The sequence below is a fragment of the Haliotis rufescens genome, unplaced genomic scaffold (assembly GCF_023055435.1).
Source record: "Haliotis rufescens isolate VD_foot unplaced genomic scaffold, xgHalRufe1.0.p SCAF_11, whole genome shotgun sequence".
NCBI classification, from domain to species: domain Eukaryota; kingdom Metazoa; phylum Mollusca; class Gastropoda; order Lepetellida; family Haliotidae; genus Haliotis; species Haliotis rufescens.
In genome coordinates, this window is record NW_025963791.1 from 37,365,668 (window position 1) to 37,384,552 (window position 18,885).

General features: G+C 39.7%; 2 protein-coding genes across 2 annotated transcripts in view; one reads left to right on the top strand and one right to left on the bottom strand.

The window, feature by feature from the left end:
* Positions 1-196: 196 nt before the first annotated feature.
* LOC124153104 (THUMP domain-containing protein 1-like) lies at positions 197-5,171 on the top strand. Its single transcript, XM_046526258.2, has 3 exons — positions 197-324; positions 1,981-2,189; positions 3,849-5,171. Exons 2-3 carry the CDS (start codon positions 1,992-1,994, stop codon positions 4,746-4,748), a joined length of 1,098 nt encoding a protein of 365 aa, XP_046382214.1. The 5' UTR covers positions 197-324; positions 1,981-1,991; the 3' UTR covers positions 4,749-5,171.
* Positions 5,172-6,553: 1,382 nt separating this feature from the next.
* Positions 6,554-18,885, bottom strand: part of LOC124153105 (Ig-like and fibronectin type-III domain-containing protein 1) — a 91,801-nt gene continuing 79,469 nt past the window's right edge. The window contains exons 34-37 of the mRNA XM_048392706.1: positions 18,632-18,764; positions 14,876-15,002; positions 12,340-12,418; positions 6,554-12,122 (exon numbers count right to left, since the gene is read on the bottom strand). Coding sequence (XP_048248663.1) covers positions 11,895-12,122; positions 12,340-12,418; positions 14,876-15,002; positions 18,632-18,764 — 567 coding nt within the window. The 3' untranslated portion in view covers positions 6,554-11,894. The remainder of the gene's footprint in view (positions 12,123-12,339; positions 12,419-14,875; positions 15,003-18,631; positions 18,765-18,885) is intronic.

Here is an 18,885-nt window from a genome sequence, read left to right on the forward strand (position 1 = left end):
GACACACGTATTAATCGACGATAGGCTCGCAGTCAAAGCTTGAAATACATATGCACAATTTAAAACGGCTTCAGATTCAAACATAACCGATATACACCCTGTATTGTATTCAGAGCTTGTTTGTGATAAAATATTTATATGAATAAATATTTGATAATAGTTATGGCTCTTTTTCCCAACATTTTTTAGTGGTTCCTAGAAACATCTTAACCTGTAGTTTCGTTTCAGAATCTAACTATTCGCTACCTGTTAAGTTCTGAAAACACAAACACACGTGTGTCGGGATGTTTTAAATCTTCGTGTTTCCTGTTGACCTGTTTGGTTGTAAGTTGTTAGAACTACGACGCCGTTTGCACTGTGTACCCCTGTGTGATATAACTAGGAAATGAGTCGAATTCTGTATTTTTTGTTTCCAAATTGGAAAACATCCTGTTTATGATCACTTTGTCGTCTGCTCATCATTCACCATGTGATTATCCAAAATGTCAAAAAATATTATTTTCACGCGTCCAAAGCTTCATCATAATAAACTTAACACTGTCGCAGCAGCTCATTTTTCTGAAAAAATAAGCCTTTCGTCTTCTTGCAATCATTTTCTCATAACAATAAGGATCTAGGCCCTAATTATCGTCGGAACTGAACTTTCATAGTAAAATGAAAATGTAATAAAAGCCGCTTATTAGTGTGATCACTTCACACTATGTACAGCCGACACTTTCAATTTGTTTGTTGCATTGTTGATGTCAAGATCCTCCTCATGACACCATGTATATGCAAAACATAATGTTGGATTATTTACTAAGGGAGTGACCATTTGATTTCTAGGGGGTGGGGGGGGGGGGGGGAGTTGTTTTCTCAGCAAACTATTTTTTTCTGAAGCCATTTCTAACAAACTATTTTTTTGTAACAAACAGCTGAACAAACTATTCATTTCAGATGGTAATTTTGCAATTTTATTATAGAGTAAAATATGCAATCATATTTCAGCAAATGCAGCCTGTGGTGTATTATAACATGAACAGCTATAGAACACCCGTTATAATAGTCTTTTGTCATTCCCTGACATAAATACAGTAGTCCTGTTTGTAGCCTGGTGGAGGACGCGGTAATAGCTGTTTCTTTAGTCCCGGCCCGTATCGGTGGTATACTTCCAAGCCATCGTAACTGTACCAACCTTTGCCTGGCACACACACACATCCCACGAAATGACCCCCATTGCCATACACTAAAGCAAATAGTGTATATACTCGTTCATTCATCTGAATAACATTGGGGTATCTGGTGAGAGGACAATTGTCTATCTCTATGTACACTACTGGTGGGGAATCAATGGTGAACAGTCTTGAAGAGAATGTTCGGACACCAGAACAATTCTCATTGGAGTCTTTACCCTGAAACAGGCATGGTCGAGGATCATGTTCATTGGCAATCCATGAATTTAACTTCTCCTGAAGAGTAGTGTGTTGACCCTCCTCCCACGACAAAGAGATGTCAGTACTTGTTCTGTAAATGACTGGATTCTCACAGTCATCTTTTGCACTACATTCTGAAGAAAATTCAGTGGTGACGAGAGGTTTCATCTTATAAGATTAAAGTAATAGTGATGTTGCGCCGAAGGCGGCGGAAAATTTTTACGTTTATAATGCTGGAATAATTCTTTAATTTAATAGATAAATGTTGCAATGACATGCAAAATTATATCTGGAAACAAACTATTCATTTTTCTCACAGTAGTAAACATTCTATTTATTTTACTGATTATCTCCAACCTATTCATTTGTAAATACTTCCGGCCCCCCCCATAGAAATCAAATGGTCGCTCCCTAATGCCTATGCTATTATTATCTGAACAAAATTGTATTTATGACCCTGAAAAGGACTTAAACTTACGGTACCCTCTTAAGCCGTACAGACACAATGAAGAATTCATGAAACCATAACGATTAATTCTATAGTTGTTTGCTTTATTTATTTTACCAGGATCATTCAACATGAGTGAAAAAAGGGGAAAGAAGCGTCCGAAGTCCTACTACCGGAAGTCATGTCACCAAAAGCGCCAGAGATTAAATAACCTGGCTGCTGGCATGAGGGGATTCCTGATCACATGTAACAACAATGAGAAGCAGGCAGTCAGAGAGTGCTACAACATCCTCAATGAATATGCTGATGAGATGTATGGCCCTGAAAAGGTAAATGTGTACTCCCGTCCGATTGCTCAGTGCCAGTATAATTGGGGTATTCATTTTGAACTGTGGCATTGTATCTCAGTGTGCTAACACTATAAAACCGGCATTAGTCAGGAATAGTACAAGCAGCCACACATACATGAACATTGCTATATAAGTGCAATAATCTTCAATGCTACATTGAACTCCATTACACTTCAACTATTCCATACCTGTATTTGTATCATGTTATGTGATATTTTTGTTAGTTTAAATATAATATAGTGAACCACAAAATAAATGTCACCCCAAGTAACATTGCATGAAAAGTTGTCATTTAAATATGTGGGTAATTTTTGTCAAAGTTTCTAAAATTTAACATTACCTAAAATGAAATTTGATGATAAAAAAACAAAGCAGATGACAATAAAACCGATCGCCCAAACGCATCACAGCAACGGCCATGGTAACCTATTGCACGTTAGTTCCGTGCAAATGGAAATACACGTCACCACAAACACGGGTTTCAGCATGATAACGCCCGTGCCCACACTGCGAGAGCATCAAGAGACTTCCTCCAGCAGAATGGCATCAGAACCATACAGTGGCCTGCCCTCAGTCCTGATTTAAATCCCATTGATCACCTGTGGGACGAGATTCAAAGACGGCTGAATGACGTCCGACCAAGGCCGACAACTGCAGCTGAACTGCGTCAGCTGTTCCTCAGAGTGTGGGCTCAAGTGCCTCATCCATTCCATGTATCGATGTTGCACCGCAGTCATCAATTCACATTGCGGACACACAAAATACTTTTACTTGTGATGCCATTTTCTCAGAGACCAGTGTTGTGTTTCACTTAAGAACATTTGACACTTTAATTTCAACCCCGATGATCAGTTTTGCCAAGTTTCATCTTTTTAATATGTCTCAAAGTATGTTTACAGTGTTTTGACAAATAAGGTATCTATCTATGGTGATGTTTCTTTTGCGGTTCAGTATAGTTATATCTGTTGTACAAAGTCAAGCAAGAGATGATGTCAATGCTGAAGATGTGTAGCCTGGTAACTGATGTCCTCAGGGTTGTGACCTGATGTGACCAATGTTCAAGCTTTGTTTGCTTGTTTGTTGTTTAACACTGTAAATAACCAGTCAATGCAGTGATTGATGTCATGAGCATCGATCCATGCAATTGGGATACGATGACATGCATCAACCAAGTAAGCGAGCTTGGCCACCCAATCCTGTTAGTCGCCTCTTTAAGACAAGCATAGTCACCTCTTAAGCAAGCAAGGGTTGCTGAAGACCTATTCTTCCCCAGATCTTAACTGGGGGTCTGTGCATGCACCTGCATTGTGTGTTGACATTTTAGTCAAAACAAACATTGTGTTCATCAAGGCACCATTCACTGAGTTACCCCACAGGGATGGAAATTAAGCAAGAACATCTACTAGCCCGAATAGTGATAATATATAGCCATACACCACAAAATGTTTGAAATTCTACTAGCACTTAAGATACCTTTAACGTTAACAAAACTGGTCTGGGCTATAGCGGGCTAGTGCTAAAGTCCATCCCTGCTGTACCTTAGCATTGAGGAGAGGATGCATACACATATACAAAATAACTTGTTCATAATTCAAGCTACCAGTAATCTCAGTTCTGATTATGTATAACATGTTGCAGTTAACAGGGAAAGATGGAGATTCGGACAAGTCTGACACTGAGGAAGAGGAGGATGTGGAGAAGGCCATGGCTCGAGAGCTGAAGGCCATCAAGGAAGTTCAGCAGAGTGTGGAGAGGCGGTTTCAGAACACGGACACGCACGCCAAAAACTGCATCTTTATCCGGACATCGCTAGACAACCCCACAGAACTGCATCACAAGATATTCTCAGACCTCTATGAGAAAAAAGTGACCAAGGCCAGATATGCCATGCGGATGTTGCCTATTGCTGGGACATGTAAAGCGGTGCTTGATGAAGTGAAGAAGCTAGCAGACAACATCCTGCCTCCTTATTTCCCATCAGAGAAGGGCCAGGAGAGATCCTATGCTGTGATGTTTAAAGTGAGGAATAATAATGGCATTGGTCGGGATAGTGTGTTACCCTTGTTGGGTGAAGTCGTCAAAAGTTTGAATCCTTTGAACAGAGTGAACTGTGACAGTCCTGATGTTGCTGTTTTAGTGGAGATCATCTCTAATGTCTGTTGTTTAGGAGTCTCCACAGATTTCTTTAAGTTCAGAAAATGTAATTTCCATGAGGTTGTTAAGGAACTAACTGTTAAAAAAGGAAAGGATATTAAATCGGAGGAGAAAGCTGAATTATCTGGTGGGGAGAATGGATCAGAAACAAAAGCTGATGAACAGAAAGACACGGCTGAGGAAAGTGACCAGAAACCTGTCAAAGAAGAAGTGGCACCCATTGAGGCAAAAGTGAAGTTAGAGGTTGAAACAGATGATGGGACAGTGACAAAGGATGGGGATTCTGGAGGGGTAGGCGTGGAGAAGGATGAACAGCAGTCACATTCAGCCACTGTGAAGGAGGAAGGTGAACAAGAAAAATGTGTGACAAAGGATGAGGGATGAATACCTAGAAGATTGATGCTAAAAATGAGTTTAAGGGATATGGGGAGGGAATTGGGACAATGTTGGAATCATAAACATCACGTCAATAAGTAATGGTAAAACAGTAATATTGAGGCATCAGAATATTTCTGTGAATGTGAAGGTGAGATAGATCTCTTCAATAGGTCATGGTGACCTATTTCTGCGAGGTTATGGTAGTACTGGTGTATTTTAACACTTGGTTATTGAACAGAGATGTTTTACCAACCATTTTTGCTACTTATTTTACAAGATGCACAGGTATTTATAAAATTTGTTTGTGGTTCGAGTGCCTCCATGATATTGTTCTCTCGTCCCATCTAACATTGTTCCTATGACATTTGATACAAATTCATGTGAAGAAAGAACACACTTTTGTATGAACTAAATATTTTCAGAAATAGACTCATTGTTCTGTTGTATTTAAAAAAATTGAATAAATCAATTATGTTGATATCGAATAATGACCAGTTAACAGTAATGTTTCTTTTCCTTCTGAAGTGAACTTGCCTGGTTCTTGACATCCAGGGTATTATCCACACAATACTGACAACCTTACTTCATCTGTCACAGACCTGGTGTCTAGGGTCATATTTACACAATGCTGACACCCCTGTGGAGATTCCAGGTTAGAATTGGTCACCAGCAACCTATACTTGTCATACAAGGTGACAATTAGGTCTTTGAAAGGCATTTGGAAGTGATACATATGAGGAAGAGAATATATGGATGTCAACTTCTTTATTATGAGGAACACAACGTTTCGTAGTATATGCTTACTCCATCAGGTGAATGAATGCCATGAAACAGAGCATATATATGTACATGTAAGGACAACAAAATTAATAACATAACAAAAGGTGGAAAATAGCAGAGGGTAGAAACTAACAAGGGAAGCCAACATAGATGTCACCTTCTCTAGCGCCAAGTCCATCAAGACCCATCTACAAGCCAATGGCAGAGGCACAAGCAGCACAAGTCCCAACCCCCGATGATGTATATACAAAGAAGTTGACATCCATATACAAATGTACAGTCAAGTCACGTTAATCCGACATGGCTGGTTGCATATGATTGTCGGTTAACGAAATTAAGTAGTACCAACGTTCGTGGTTCATAGTCCGCAAAAGGTTCTTCTGACGTGACCTGTAATAGGATGTCCTTGGCGATAGCGAGAACTTGTATCTGATTTTAATGAGATTGATGTAATCTAAGCATGTAATTAATCCTGTTTTCTTTATTTAAAGCATTAATTGTTTATTGTTAAGTAAAGTTTATCTCTGCAGCTTTGTAACATGCATCTACCAGCCAACTTGTCTCGCATCAAAATACTGGCTGTGTACTCGCGGGCAGATAACCACGGAGTACGCTGATCACTGTGTCGGATTAACTTTGCAAATTGGATAAACAGGTCTAACTAGCATTGATTTAATCGGTTCCCATCATTAGTGTGGGATAAAGCCGATTGTCGGATTAACGAGACTTGACTGTTTTCTCTTCCTTAAGGTGACAATTGATCAAGTGGTCAGGCTCAGGTGATCGCATACAGTGGAATCTGTCTTAATCCCAGACTAATCCAGAACTGTCAATACCAGACTGTTCATTAAGCATGAGATACCAAGGGATGTAAGTCTTGGCCAGAACTGGATTTCTGTCTACTCCGGACTGCTGTCTAAACTGGAATTGAATCCCAGTTAACAGTAAATACGTTGACAACATCAAGCTACTTGTGACAGCTTCTGCTGCTGAGGAGCATGGCCTCTTAGACCAAAAAAACCCCAAAAACCTTTCTGATAAAATAGTTTATTCATTGAAATGGAATGTTTGGTTGCTGTCACACATGTACATAAAACAATGGCATTTGCTTCAGGTTATTCTGAAAGTCAATATTTGTCAAAACTCTTTTGTAAAGTTTCCATTGAGCAATATGTCAATAGAGATTCTGAACTTACCCTTTCTCTCCCCCTTAATGATAATATATTACATTGAGAAAATGTGCTATTCATAAAATGAAATCAGGTGTAAAAAATTAATAACCTGAGTTATTTGTTTGATAATTAATAAAGTGGGTTGAAAAGGTTTTTAAGATTCAAGAGCCATCATACAGGTTTCAACATTTATTTTGGGGGCTACGATGTCATAGAAACCTATTCATTTAAGTCACCTGTCTATATTATGAAAAATATAAGTAAGGCATAAAACTTTTCTGGTCCTATGAATGCTGTTGGTTGTGACAATAGTACTAGTGCTAGGTCCTAATACGGTTTGGTATCCATGAGTTTACGTTAGAGACATCAACCATAATGACCCCTTTTTGTATAACACTCCCAAATTGGTTAAAGAATATGAATATCTCAACAGCTAGTGTTTTCATAATCCCTAATTGTTGAGGTATTTTTTATGCCTTTAAGCCTGGGGCTGTCTTTTTTTTTAAGGAATCAATATTTGATTTTGAAATTACTATGTTTGTACATGTATATATTAAAGACAAGTTCACAAAAGTGATATTGATGCAATAAGCACTGCACACAGATCTCATATTCACAACATAGTAATCATGGGAAACCAACATTAAAACAAAGGAATCACAAGTAAGGTACCACAGTGACATTTTCTGATTTGTGTCAGACTATGGAAGCAGGTGACTGTCGGCTGTACATGTTAGACTCTGAGATATTCACAAGGCACAAGTGTATGCTACCATTTATACATGGAACTTGCATATTATTGCATTGGACATGTTATTTATTCTCAAATTGCTAATCACCAAGTGGAACTTGGTTTGTTCAAGATTGCAGACGATTAGAAAATCAATCAACTTCCCCCCTTACATTACTATACTAATATAAATTACTATATCAATTACATGAGAGTTGTAATTAAACAAATTCAAATTGACAAACAAAGAAAATAATTTAGCAGGGGTAAGAGTATTTTGCCTCACGGCAGTCATCACTTGTTTGTAAACATAACGGTCAGTCGGCTGTGAGTTCAACTTCAAGCATGGTTGTAGCCACCTTTAACAGTGGGGAGCTTTGATTGGTGGCAGCGATAGTATAAAGACCTCCACGAATGGGATGTCGCTGTGAGGAGCTTGTGGATTACCCTGGTAAGGGAGGCAACTCTGCACAGAGAAACATTTTTTTTAGATAAAAACTAAAACAAAAATTTGTCAATAACAGCATTTGTATTTGTTTTTACTAATGCAAAGTTCAGGGCAAAGTCCTCTTAAAACAAGAAATGAACATGGCTGGTCCTATTTTGGCAAAGAACAGGAATTGTATTCACATGTAGTCAGGTCAGCTGCATTGGCAGTAATAAATCACCTATGATCAGAGTACAGACTTGCTATGTTGTAAAGGTACAAAACCTTTTTCAGAATATTATTTTGTTGTTACTGTGTAAGTAACATTGTAAGTATGTGAAAGAAAAAGATATCCAAAGATTTAGAATTTAGCATTCATAAATGATGATACAGAAGTAAATGTACAATTTGATGACCACTGAATTAGAAAAAGAAAATATGTACACAACACAGGATAAAATCACATCTTCGATAACATCAGATGATAACATTAACTCATAAAATGACAAATCCCAAAGAATTGTTTTTGTCTGAAATGATTAATTAATCAGGAAAATAATACTCTACATCTAATGGACGAATATATATTCAATCTATGAAGTCACTCACCTTTCCATGAAGGTCAAAATATACATCACATGTGCTTTTATAGAGAGAATTAAATGTCAAGATGAGAAGCATTTAAAAATAAAGTCAATAAAATGAATATATTACACTTGTGCAGTAAATATATTGGATCAGTGCAGTGAATATATCACATTTGTACAGTGAATATATCCCATCTGTATGGTGAATACATCAAATTTGTACATTGAATATATCCCATCTGTATGGTGAAAACATCAAATCTTTACAATGATCCTGTCACATCTGTACAGTGAGTATATCGCTAAGGGTGAAACGATACACCGAAACACGATCTTTGATACAAAACAAGATACAAACGGACCTGTATTTCGGGACAGATATAAGAGGATTTTCTCACTGTTTCTGCTACAAGATCAGTTGAGTGTCATGTAAGTGACTTTATGTCTTCTTTAAGAAATAAAAAAACAAACTTTTCAATTTCATGTGTTTGTATTGTTATACTGACATATTGAGATAGATATCATCATGTGACCAGTGTATCGAGATACATATCATTATGTGACCAGTGTATCGAGATACGTATCATATCGTTGCACCCCTATATATGTACAGTGAATATATCACATCTGTAAGATATTATTCACACAAACTATTCATAAGATTACAAAATGAAATTGCATAAGTTATCTACTACAACTAGAACTATAAGTTATGAGAGATTCTGCATAATCAAAAATATAACTTTGTAAATACACTGAGTATTAACATCATAGATAAAAGTAGAAAGTATTGAGACTGAGGGAGGACTCGAGCTCCAAGCTCCAAGGTTAGGCTAAGTTTGTATTGCAGTCAGATCAGTAAAAAGTTGATGCAAGCATCACAACGGTTTGTGTCAGGTAAAAACTGTATTGCTATGTATTAAATGCTCGAAAGCAGCAAAATAGAATACATGAGATTCAAAACAATAATGTCACATTCATCGTATCGGTACATAAAAAAATTGACAAACAAAATAATTCCTTGTAAAATAAATGTGAAAAAAGATAGAGACATACCGGGTACTGTGATATTGTGAGGTGCAGTAGAGCATGCAGAAAATGCATTACCCAAGTATAGTTTGAAAAGAGAAATGACATTTCAGGGACTGCATGTCGTACATATCAGGGTCTGTTAGGCAAGATTCTGGAGAAGAATCTTACGAGGACGTTTACTGGAATATATTCATGAAATATTATTTCTATGGTTTACACAACAGGGAACTACTTTAGTATCATAATGGCTGTCATGAAACTGCTTTTGGGAAGATTTAAAAACAAATGGATTGGCTTTAGGGAAGGGTCATCTTTGAGGCATGCATGAGTTGTCTCCCCCTCCCATCCAATTCTGTAGCAAAAGTCCCTTCATCCAACTGAGCACAAGCCTTATAAAAATAAAGAGTGAGTGAATGACCTCTGGTTTAACTGTGTGTAAGTGCACCAAGTTTACATATGGTTGGCACTGACATGTGGTTTACATAGTTCACCCTGACTATACATTGTAACAAACATGTTCATAAAAAAAGCAGGAAATGAAAACATTACAATGGTGAAGTCAGTTAACTCTCTTCCCTCGGGAAGATGCAGGAAGCCGAGATCTGGGCTGACTTGTAGAGCTGGAAGAGTTTGAACATCAGGAGATTGCCTATATTAACAAGCTTCTCAGCAATGAACATAATTGAACCTTTAGATAATTTAGTTCACAGGTAAAAATGACACTTCAAACAGCATGACACTGTTTTCACTGGTTATAATTAGCATCAATATTTATTGTTAAAAGTTATGTAAAAGCAAAATAAGTTGTATATTAATATAACAAAATCGGATCATTATCTAAAAACAATCTATGTAAGAAACATCTGGAAGCACTACTGGTACTATGACTGTTGTGACACTTGATCATGCACAATAAGCATAATTTCCAAGATTGTGTTGCGTTTGATGTGGTTACATCCAAGCTGGTTAGGACACTCAGTGGTGGGTGAAATCATATTTTCTTCACTTATTTTGAACCTGACATGTTTCACATCTTGCCACCCCCCCTACTTAAGACATGACCCAGACTGAGTTCAGACATGATCCAGAGTGAGTTCAGACATGGCCCAGACTGAGTTCAGACATGACCCAGATTGTGTCCAGACATAACCTACATTGAAATCAGCCCTGAGCTAGATTGAGTTCAGACATGACCTAGATTGAATTTTGGACATGACTTATATTGAGTTCAGTGATTCTGTAAGTTTCATTCATGATGCCACTGTTCAAATAGTTTCAGTGTCACTAGTATCTGAAGTGCTGTGGCTGACATTGTCCTTGGTGGTCTAGGTTACACAGGATCGGATTATGCAATGCTACAGAGCTTTGTGAGACAAGTAATGTATGAACACAAGCACCACTCTTCCTTCAAGGCAACATCATCCTCTGACACTGTTGCCTCTGAGAAATATTTCTAAAGTGACATCCCGAAACCGAAACAGGCGAGCTGTCAAAAATGTTTTTGCACACAGACCTAAAAGACATATCCATAACAAAGTGATTAGTTTATAAATTCCTGCGACCTATTCTGGCTCAAAGTATGAAAAGATGGGGACCAACTATGAATGCATGACCTGCAAACCTGATGATAATATGAAATTCAAGTTGAAAAAGTAGTTTCTTAACAATGATTAAACATAAAAAAAATAGGTCATGAGAAACAAGAAATATACTTCAAGAAACCTTTTCTCAGCACTCGCAGGAATAATGATATACTAGTATATAGGAAACTAGTCAAAACAGTATATCAAGTTTCCATTCTTCCCCAAGGAACTCCCTAACATGGGCAAGCGATGAGTGCCTAATATTTTCTATATAAAACTTTTATTAATTCATGAACAGGAGCACAAAACGTTTTTTGTGTGTAGAACCTGCCAATACCATATATCCCCCATTTTAAATTCGTCTTGTGTATAAATATTTCCATCTGAGTTTGGAATGTTCTTTAAGTCATGCAAGACATCGTCATTTGGGGAGGTCATAAACCAGGTAAAAATATTTTGCAAAATATGTGCAGACATACATGAAGATGAGCTTATGATTGTAAACACAAAGAGATGCTGTCATCAAAATACAAACTATACAGCAATATTGCTATTTGATCATTTGCCAATATTTATACATGGTAGCACTTGATTTGTCCTTTTTGTTATTCCTCTACAAGAAGAATGTTCCATCAAAAGCAAATTTGAACATTCTAGATACAGAATCTTCAAGAACTGTAAACAAAAATAATTATGTGCTAAAATTTCAATAGAATGTAAAAACATTTCTCAGTCATTCAATAAAATTTGTCACAAACAGCTTCATCTTCTAGAGTGTATGGAAGATGTCAACTCACACCACGCAATCAGTCAACATCCATGCATAGCCAATCAAATGTTCTCATGTTGATGATTCAGTTTTGCTAGGTGTCTGTATTTGTATTTCATCAGTTGTAACAGGAAGGGTGGCCGGATTGTTGCCGTTCACCTCTGGGCGGCCATCTTGGTCCAGACTTGAATATGGGTTCTCCATTTGAACAACTTTCTCTGTATTTGTGTAGTCCTCGTCTAGACGCCCGTAGGAAAACTGGTTGGATGGCTGCATTACCTCTGCAGGCAGACCGGATATCTACAAGCATATATATTTGAGGTATTATAAGTATCATATCTTTCTTACATTTGAGAACACTATGTTAAGCCTGGCAGATTTGTTTGGTCTTTGAAAATAAGAGACTTGTGGGTTCCTTTATAGAATTATTTTCAGTTAACTTTATACATATAAACTTTATATCTGGTACTTCTTGTTAGTGTTTGGGAACGTTGATGAGAGACTGTGGTACTCTCACCTGTATCTGGCTGCGTCCGTAGGATGGATTCTCAAATGTCACAGCCTCTGCTGCTGCATTGTTCTTGTTTTGGCGCAACCTGAAATATAAACAAAATAGCAACTTGTTTGCATCCAGTCCAAGACGAAAACACAATAATTATCAGCATACATCTTACAATATGTTAACTATATTTTCTCATGTTGATGTTCATCTTCCCGAAGCAAGTGAGTGAACTGACTATAACAGTCCAGTTTCCACCCTTGCTGAACTAGGCTGGTATTATGGAGTTACTTTTTGGCTGGACTATTGAGTCTATGCATAGTCCAATCAAAATCGCGCAACGAAATAGAAATCCGGTTCGTAAACTGTCGTGCAGATTTCGGTCGATTGCAGGATTTGCAAAGCATGTGCACCGCCAACTCATTGTCAACAAATATTTCCCAAATCTTTTCATGTTTTTGATCAAGTTTCTCACATGATTTGATGCATTTCGGGATGTAAGACCCGTTTTATCATGAAATAGACCTTGATTATTGATCAGATTGTCTTGACTAGGCACAGCTGTTTTGTTTGAAGCAAATGCAAGTGATACGAGAGGTGGAATCTGATTAGTCCATAGGAGAGGCTTAGAAGGGACATAACTCGTAATAGCCACTGGTGGCGCTACAGTCGAGCCCAGAAATTCCAGCCTAGTTCGGCAAGGGTGGAAACTGGACTTTTAAAGTCAGTTAACTCTCTTGCCTCGAGAAGATGGTTCATGTTTTGCATCCACACAATTTATTGTGACAAACATAAAGAATCAGCAGCTCCAACAACAAATGAAGGTGCTTATAAATATACCACACATCATCGGTCTTTGGTCAGAATCTATACTGTATTTCTCTTGGTCAGAATCTATACTGTATTTCTCATGGTCAGAATCTATACTGTATTTCTCATGGTCAGGATCTATACTGTATTTCTCTTGGTCAGAATCTATACTGTATTTCTCTTAGTCAGAATCTATACTGTATTTCTGATGGTCAGAATCTATACTGTATTTCTCATGGTCAGAATATATACTGTATTTCTCATGGTCAGAATATATACTGTATTTCTCATGGTCAGAATCTAAACTGTATTTCTCATGGTCAGAATCTATACTGTATTTCTCATGGTCAGAATCTATACTGTATTTCTCTTGGTCAGGATCTATACTGTATTTCTCTTGGTCAGAATCTATACTGTATTTCTCTTGGTCAGGATCTATACTGTATTTCTCTTGGTCAGAATCTATACTGTATTTCTCTTGGTCAGGATCTGTACTGTATTTCTCTTGGTCAGGATCTATACTGTATTTCTCTTGGTCAGGATCTATACTGTATTTCTCTTGGTCAGGATCTATACTGTATTTCTCTTGGTCAGAATCTATACTGTATTTCTCTTGGTCAGGATCTGTACTGTATTTCTCTTGGTCAGGATCTATACTGTATTTCTCTTGGTCAGGATCTATACTGTATTTCTCTTGGTCAGGATCTATACTGTATTTCTCTTGGTCAGAATCTATACTGTATTTCTCTTGGTCAGAATCTATACTGTATTTCTCTTGGTCAGAATCTATACTGTATTTCTCTTGGTCAGAATCTATACTGTATTTCTCTTGGTCAGAATCTATACTGTATTTCTCATGGTCAGAATCTATATTGTATTTCTCATGGTCAGGATCTATACTGTATTTCTCATGGTCAGAATCTTTACTGTATTTCTCTTGGTCAGGATCTATACTGTATTTCTCATGGTCAGAATCTTTACTGTATTTCTCATGGTCAGAATCTATACTGTATTTCTCTTGGTCAGAATATATACTGTATTTCTCATGGTCAGGATCTATACCGATTTCTCTTGGTCAGAATCTATACTGTATTTCTCTTGGTCAGAATCTATACTGTATTTCTCATGGTCAGAATCTATACTGTATTTCTCATGGTCAGAATCTATACTGTATTTCTCTTGGTCAGAATATATACTGTATTTCTCATGGTCAGAATCTATACTGTATTTCTCTTGGTCAGAATCTATACTGTATTTCTCTTGGTCAGAATCTATACTGTATTTCTCATGGTCAGAATCTATACTGTATTTCTCATGGTCGGAATCTATACTGTATTTCTCTTGGTCAGGATCTATACTGTATTTCTCTTGGTCAGAATCTATACTGTATTTCTCTTGGTCAGAATCTATACTGTATTTCTCTTGGTCAGAATCTATACTGTATTTCTCTTGGTCAGGATCTATACTGTATTTCTCTTGGTCAGAATCTATACTGTATTTCTCTTGGTCAGGATCTATACTTATTTTTTGAGGTCAGAATCCATCCAAAATCCATACACTATATTCTTAGTCTTTTTGCAACCAGTTTCATCAGGCAATTGATTGAACACAATGTGCTCGCATGCTATTTTTGTTTAATTCCATTGCCTTCCATCTCTGACTCAAACAAGCTGAATATGATATATATTTAGAAGTGATTAGGAACTTAAAGAAGAGAGAAGCATTATCTTCATCAATTACTTACTTCAAATAAACGATGAGCAGCACAACAATGATGATTGCTATGACGACGATGGTGAGTCCAACGCCCAACCCAACTTGCGCCCCAGAAGGACCGGACGTTTTCGTGAGTGGGGAGACGTCAGCGGATCCTGTAAACAAACCTCATCAGCATTATGTCAGACCATAAAGTTGTTACATAGTAAAGGGAGCCCAAGAAAACAAAGTAAAGGGAGCCTAAGGGGACATAATAAAGGGACCCAAGAGAACATAGTAAAGGTAAAGGGACCCAAACCAACATAGTAAATGGAGCCCAAGGGGACAGAGTAAAGGGAGCCCAAGGGAACATAGTAAATGGAGCCCAAGGGGACATAGTAAAGGGAGCCCAAGGGGACATAGTAAAGGGAGCCCAAGGGGACAGAGTAAAGGGAGCCCTAGGGAACATAGTAAAGGGAGCCAAAGGGGACAGAGTAAAGGGAGCCCAAGGGGACAGAGTAAAGGGGGCCCTAGGGAACATAGTAAAGGGAGCCCAAGGGAACATAGTAAAGGGAGCCCAAGGGGACATAGTAAAGGGAGCCCAAGGGGACAGAGTTAAGGGAGCCCAAGGGAACATAGTAAAGGGAGCCCAAGGGAACATAGTAAAGGGAGCCCAAGGGGACATAGTAAAGGGAGCCCAAGGGGACAGAGTTAAGGGAGCCCAAGGGAACATAGTAAATGGAGCCCAAGGGGACATAGTAAAGGGAGCCCAAGGGGACAGCGTAAAGGGGGCCCTAGGGAACATAGTAAAGGGAGCCCAAGAAAACATAGTAAAGGGAGCCCAAGGGGACAGAGTAAAGGGAGCCCAAGGGGACAGAGTAAAGGGAGCCCAAGGGGACAGAGTAAATGGAGCCCAAGGGGACATAGTAAAGGGAGCCCAAGGGGACAGAGTAAAGGGGGCCCTAGGGAACATAGTAAAGGGAGCCCAAGGGAACATAGTAAAGGGAGCCCAAGGGGACATAGTAAAGGGAGACCAAGGGGACAGAGTTAAGGGAGCCCAAGGGAACATAGTAAATGGAGCCCAAGGGGACATAGTAAAGGGAGCCCAAGGGGACAGCGTAAAGGGGGCCCTAGGGAACATAGTAAAGGGAGCCCAAGAAAACATAGTAAAGGGAGCCCAAGGGGACATAGTAAAGGGAGCCCAAGGGGACAGAGTAAAGGGAGCCCAAGGGGACAGAGTAAAGGGAGCCCAAGGGGACAGAGTAAATGGAGCCCAAGGGGACATAGTAAAGGGAGCCCAAGGGGACAGAGTAAAGGGAGCCCAAGGGGACAGAGTAAAGGGAGCCCAAGGGGACAGAGTAAAGGGAGCCCTAGGGAACAGAGTAAATGGAGCCCAAGGGGACATAGTAAAGGGAGCCCAAGGGGACATAGTAAATGGAGCCCAAGGGGACAGAGTAAAGGGAGCCCAAGGGGACAGAGTAAAGGGAGCCCTAGGGAACATAGTAAAGGGACCTAAGGGGACAGAGTAAAGGGAGCCCAAGGGGACATAGTAAAGGGACCCCAAGGGAACATAGTAAAGGGAGCCCAAGGGAACTTAGTAAAGGGAGCCCAAGGGGACATAGTAAAGGGAGCCCAAGGGGACAGAGTAAAGGGAGCCCTAGGGAACATAGTAAAGGGAGCCAAAGGGGACAGAGTAAAGGGAGCCCAAGGGGACAGAGTAAAGGGAGCCCTAAGGGACATAGTAAAGGGAGCCCAAGGGGACATAGTAAAGGGAGCCCAAGGGGACAGAGTAAAGGGAGCCCCAGGGAACATAGTAAAGGGAGCCCAAGGAAACATAGTAAAGGGAGCCCAAGGGGACATAGTAAAGGGAGCCCAAGGGGACAGAGTAAAGGGAGCCCCAGGGAACATAGTAAAGGGAGCCTAAGGAAACATAGTAAAGGGAGCCCAAGGGGACATAGTAAAGGGAGCCCAAGGGGACAGAGTAAAGGGAGCCCTAGGGAACATAGTACAGTGACCTAAGGGGACAGAGTAAAGGGAGCCCAAGGGGACATAGTAAAGGGAGCCCAAGGGGACAGAGTAAAGGGAGCCCAAGGGAACATAGTTAAGGGAGCCCAAGGGGACAGAGTAAAGGGAGCCCAAGGGGACAGAATAAAGGGAGCCCAAGGGGACAGAATAAAGGGAGCCCAAGGGGACAGAGTAAAGGGAGCCCAAGGGGATAGAGTAAAGGGAGCCCAAGGGGACAGGGTAAAGGGAGCCCAAGGGGACAGAATAAAGGGAGCCCAAGGGAACATAGTAAAGGGAGCCCAAGGGGACAGAGTAAAGGGAGCCCATGGGGACAGAATAAAGGGAGCCCAAGGGGACAGAGTAAAGGGAGCCCAAGGGGACAGAGTAAAGGGAGCCCAAGGGGACAGAGTAAAGGGAGCCCAAGGGAACAGATTAAAGGGAGCCCAAGGGGACAGAATAAAGGGAGCCCAAGGGAACATAGTAAAGGGAGCCCAAGGGGACAGAGTAAAGGGAGCCCAAGGGGACAGAATAAAGGGAGCCCAAGGGGACAGATTAAAGGGAGCCCAAGGGGACAGAGTAAAGGGAGCCCAAGGGGACAGAGTAAAGGGAGCCCAAGGGAACATAGTAAAGGGAGCCCAAGGGGACAGAGTAAAGGGAGCCCAAGGGGACAGAATAAAGGGAGCCCAAGGGGACAGAGTAAAGGGAACCCAAGGGGACAGAGTAAAGGGAGCCCAAGGGGACAGAGTTAAGGGAGCCCAAGGGGATAGAGTAAAGGGAGCCCAAGGGGACAGAGTTAAGAGAGCCCAAGGGGACAGAATAAAGGGAGCCCAAGGGGACAGAGTAAAGGGAGCCCAAGGGGACATAGTAAAGGGGTCCAAGGAAGACAGAAAAGGGGTCACAAGGGGGATAATTTTATAATTTTTTCCCACCTACCAACCAGAATTTTTCACAAATAATATCTGTGAACCAAGAAAAAATAGTGCCATGAGCACTGTATATATGAGACTGGATATGCAGTCAACAGTTTAAAATTTCAGCATGGTCAAAGTGGAAAGGTCAAGTCAAGGTCAAAATGTAAAAGTATCCCAAGAACCTGAACATACATGTTGAGCCCCGCTCCCTTCTGGAGGTGTATCAAATTTCATTCCATTTTAAAAAACAACGGCCAAGTAATGGCCATAAATAGGTTTTCAATATTATTGAAGTCGAAGTGCAAAGGTACAAAAAAAGGTCAAATTTAATATTGTGCAAAAGGGAATATATGTGTTGAGCACTACTACTAATTACACACATACCAAAGTTCATACCAAGTAAGGTTGAGTAATGGCCTTAAGACGTTTCAGCAATGAGGAGGTCAAATCATGTTAAGATATCACAAAAAAGGGCATATATATGTTAAGTCCACCACACATGTACGTCTAAGTAATGGCCATAAATAGTTTTTCAAATGATTGCTATGGCGGCCATATTGAAAATCTGATTTGGACCTATTGAACAAATCAGGGTATCATTCTTGTCGGAAACAGGGATGTGAAGTTTCAGCTTCATTAGTCAAGTGGTTTCAGAGGTTAAGATGTTACGACACATGACGGACGACGGACAAACAGACCATAATATCAGCTCACAAAACTTTCAGTCAGGTGAGCTAATAAAAAAGTCTGGTGTAATTGTGTTTGTAGGCTGCACTGAAGGTCTGTTTGTAGTATGTGTGTAGGGTGTCAGATAGATTGCTTCAGATCTGTCCATAGTCAATCCTCAAAAAAAATCCCACTGATAATTTCCAGAGTGTCTCCAATCTCACCTCCAATGTTAAACCTGACAGTATTTGAAACACTGCTGTAACCAGCTGGATTCCGTGCCTTCACATATGCCTCATAGTCTGTGTTGAGGTCCAGTTGCTGCTCGAAAGGGACATTTAGGTTGTTGGTATGGATCTGTAAGAAGAAACTGAGTAAATGAGTCAATCTTCCAGCAACATCATGGATAATCCTGAAAGCGCACCAAAACACTGAACCCATTTGGGAGATTAACTGTGTTTTTTTCAGCACAACAAGC

Excerpts from the sequence above, each read along its gene's own strand:
- LOC124153104 (XM_046526258.2), top strand. The coding sequence starts at position 1,992 with ATGAGTGAAAAAAGGGGAAAGAAGCGTCCGAAGTCCTACTACCGGAAG. Across the intron at positions 2,190-3,848 it reads AGATGTATGGCCCTGAAAAG|TTAACAGGGAAAGATGGAGA; the intron begins GTAAATGTGTAC and ends AACATGTTGCAG.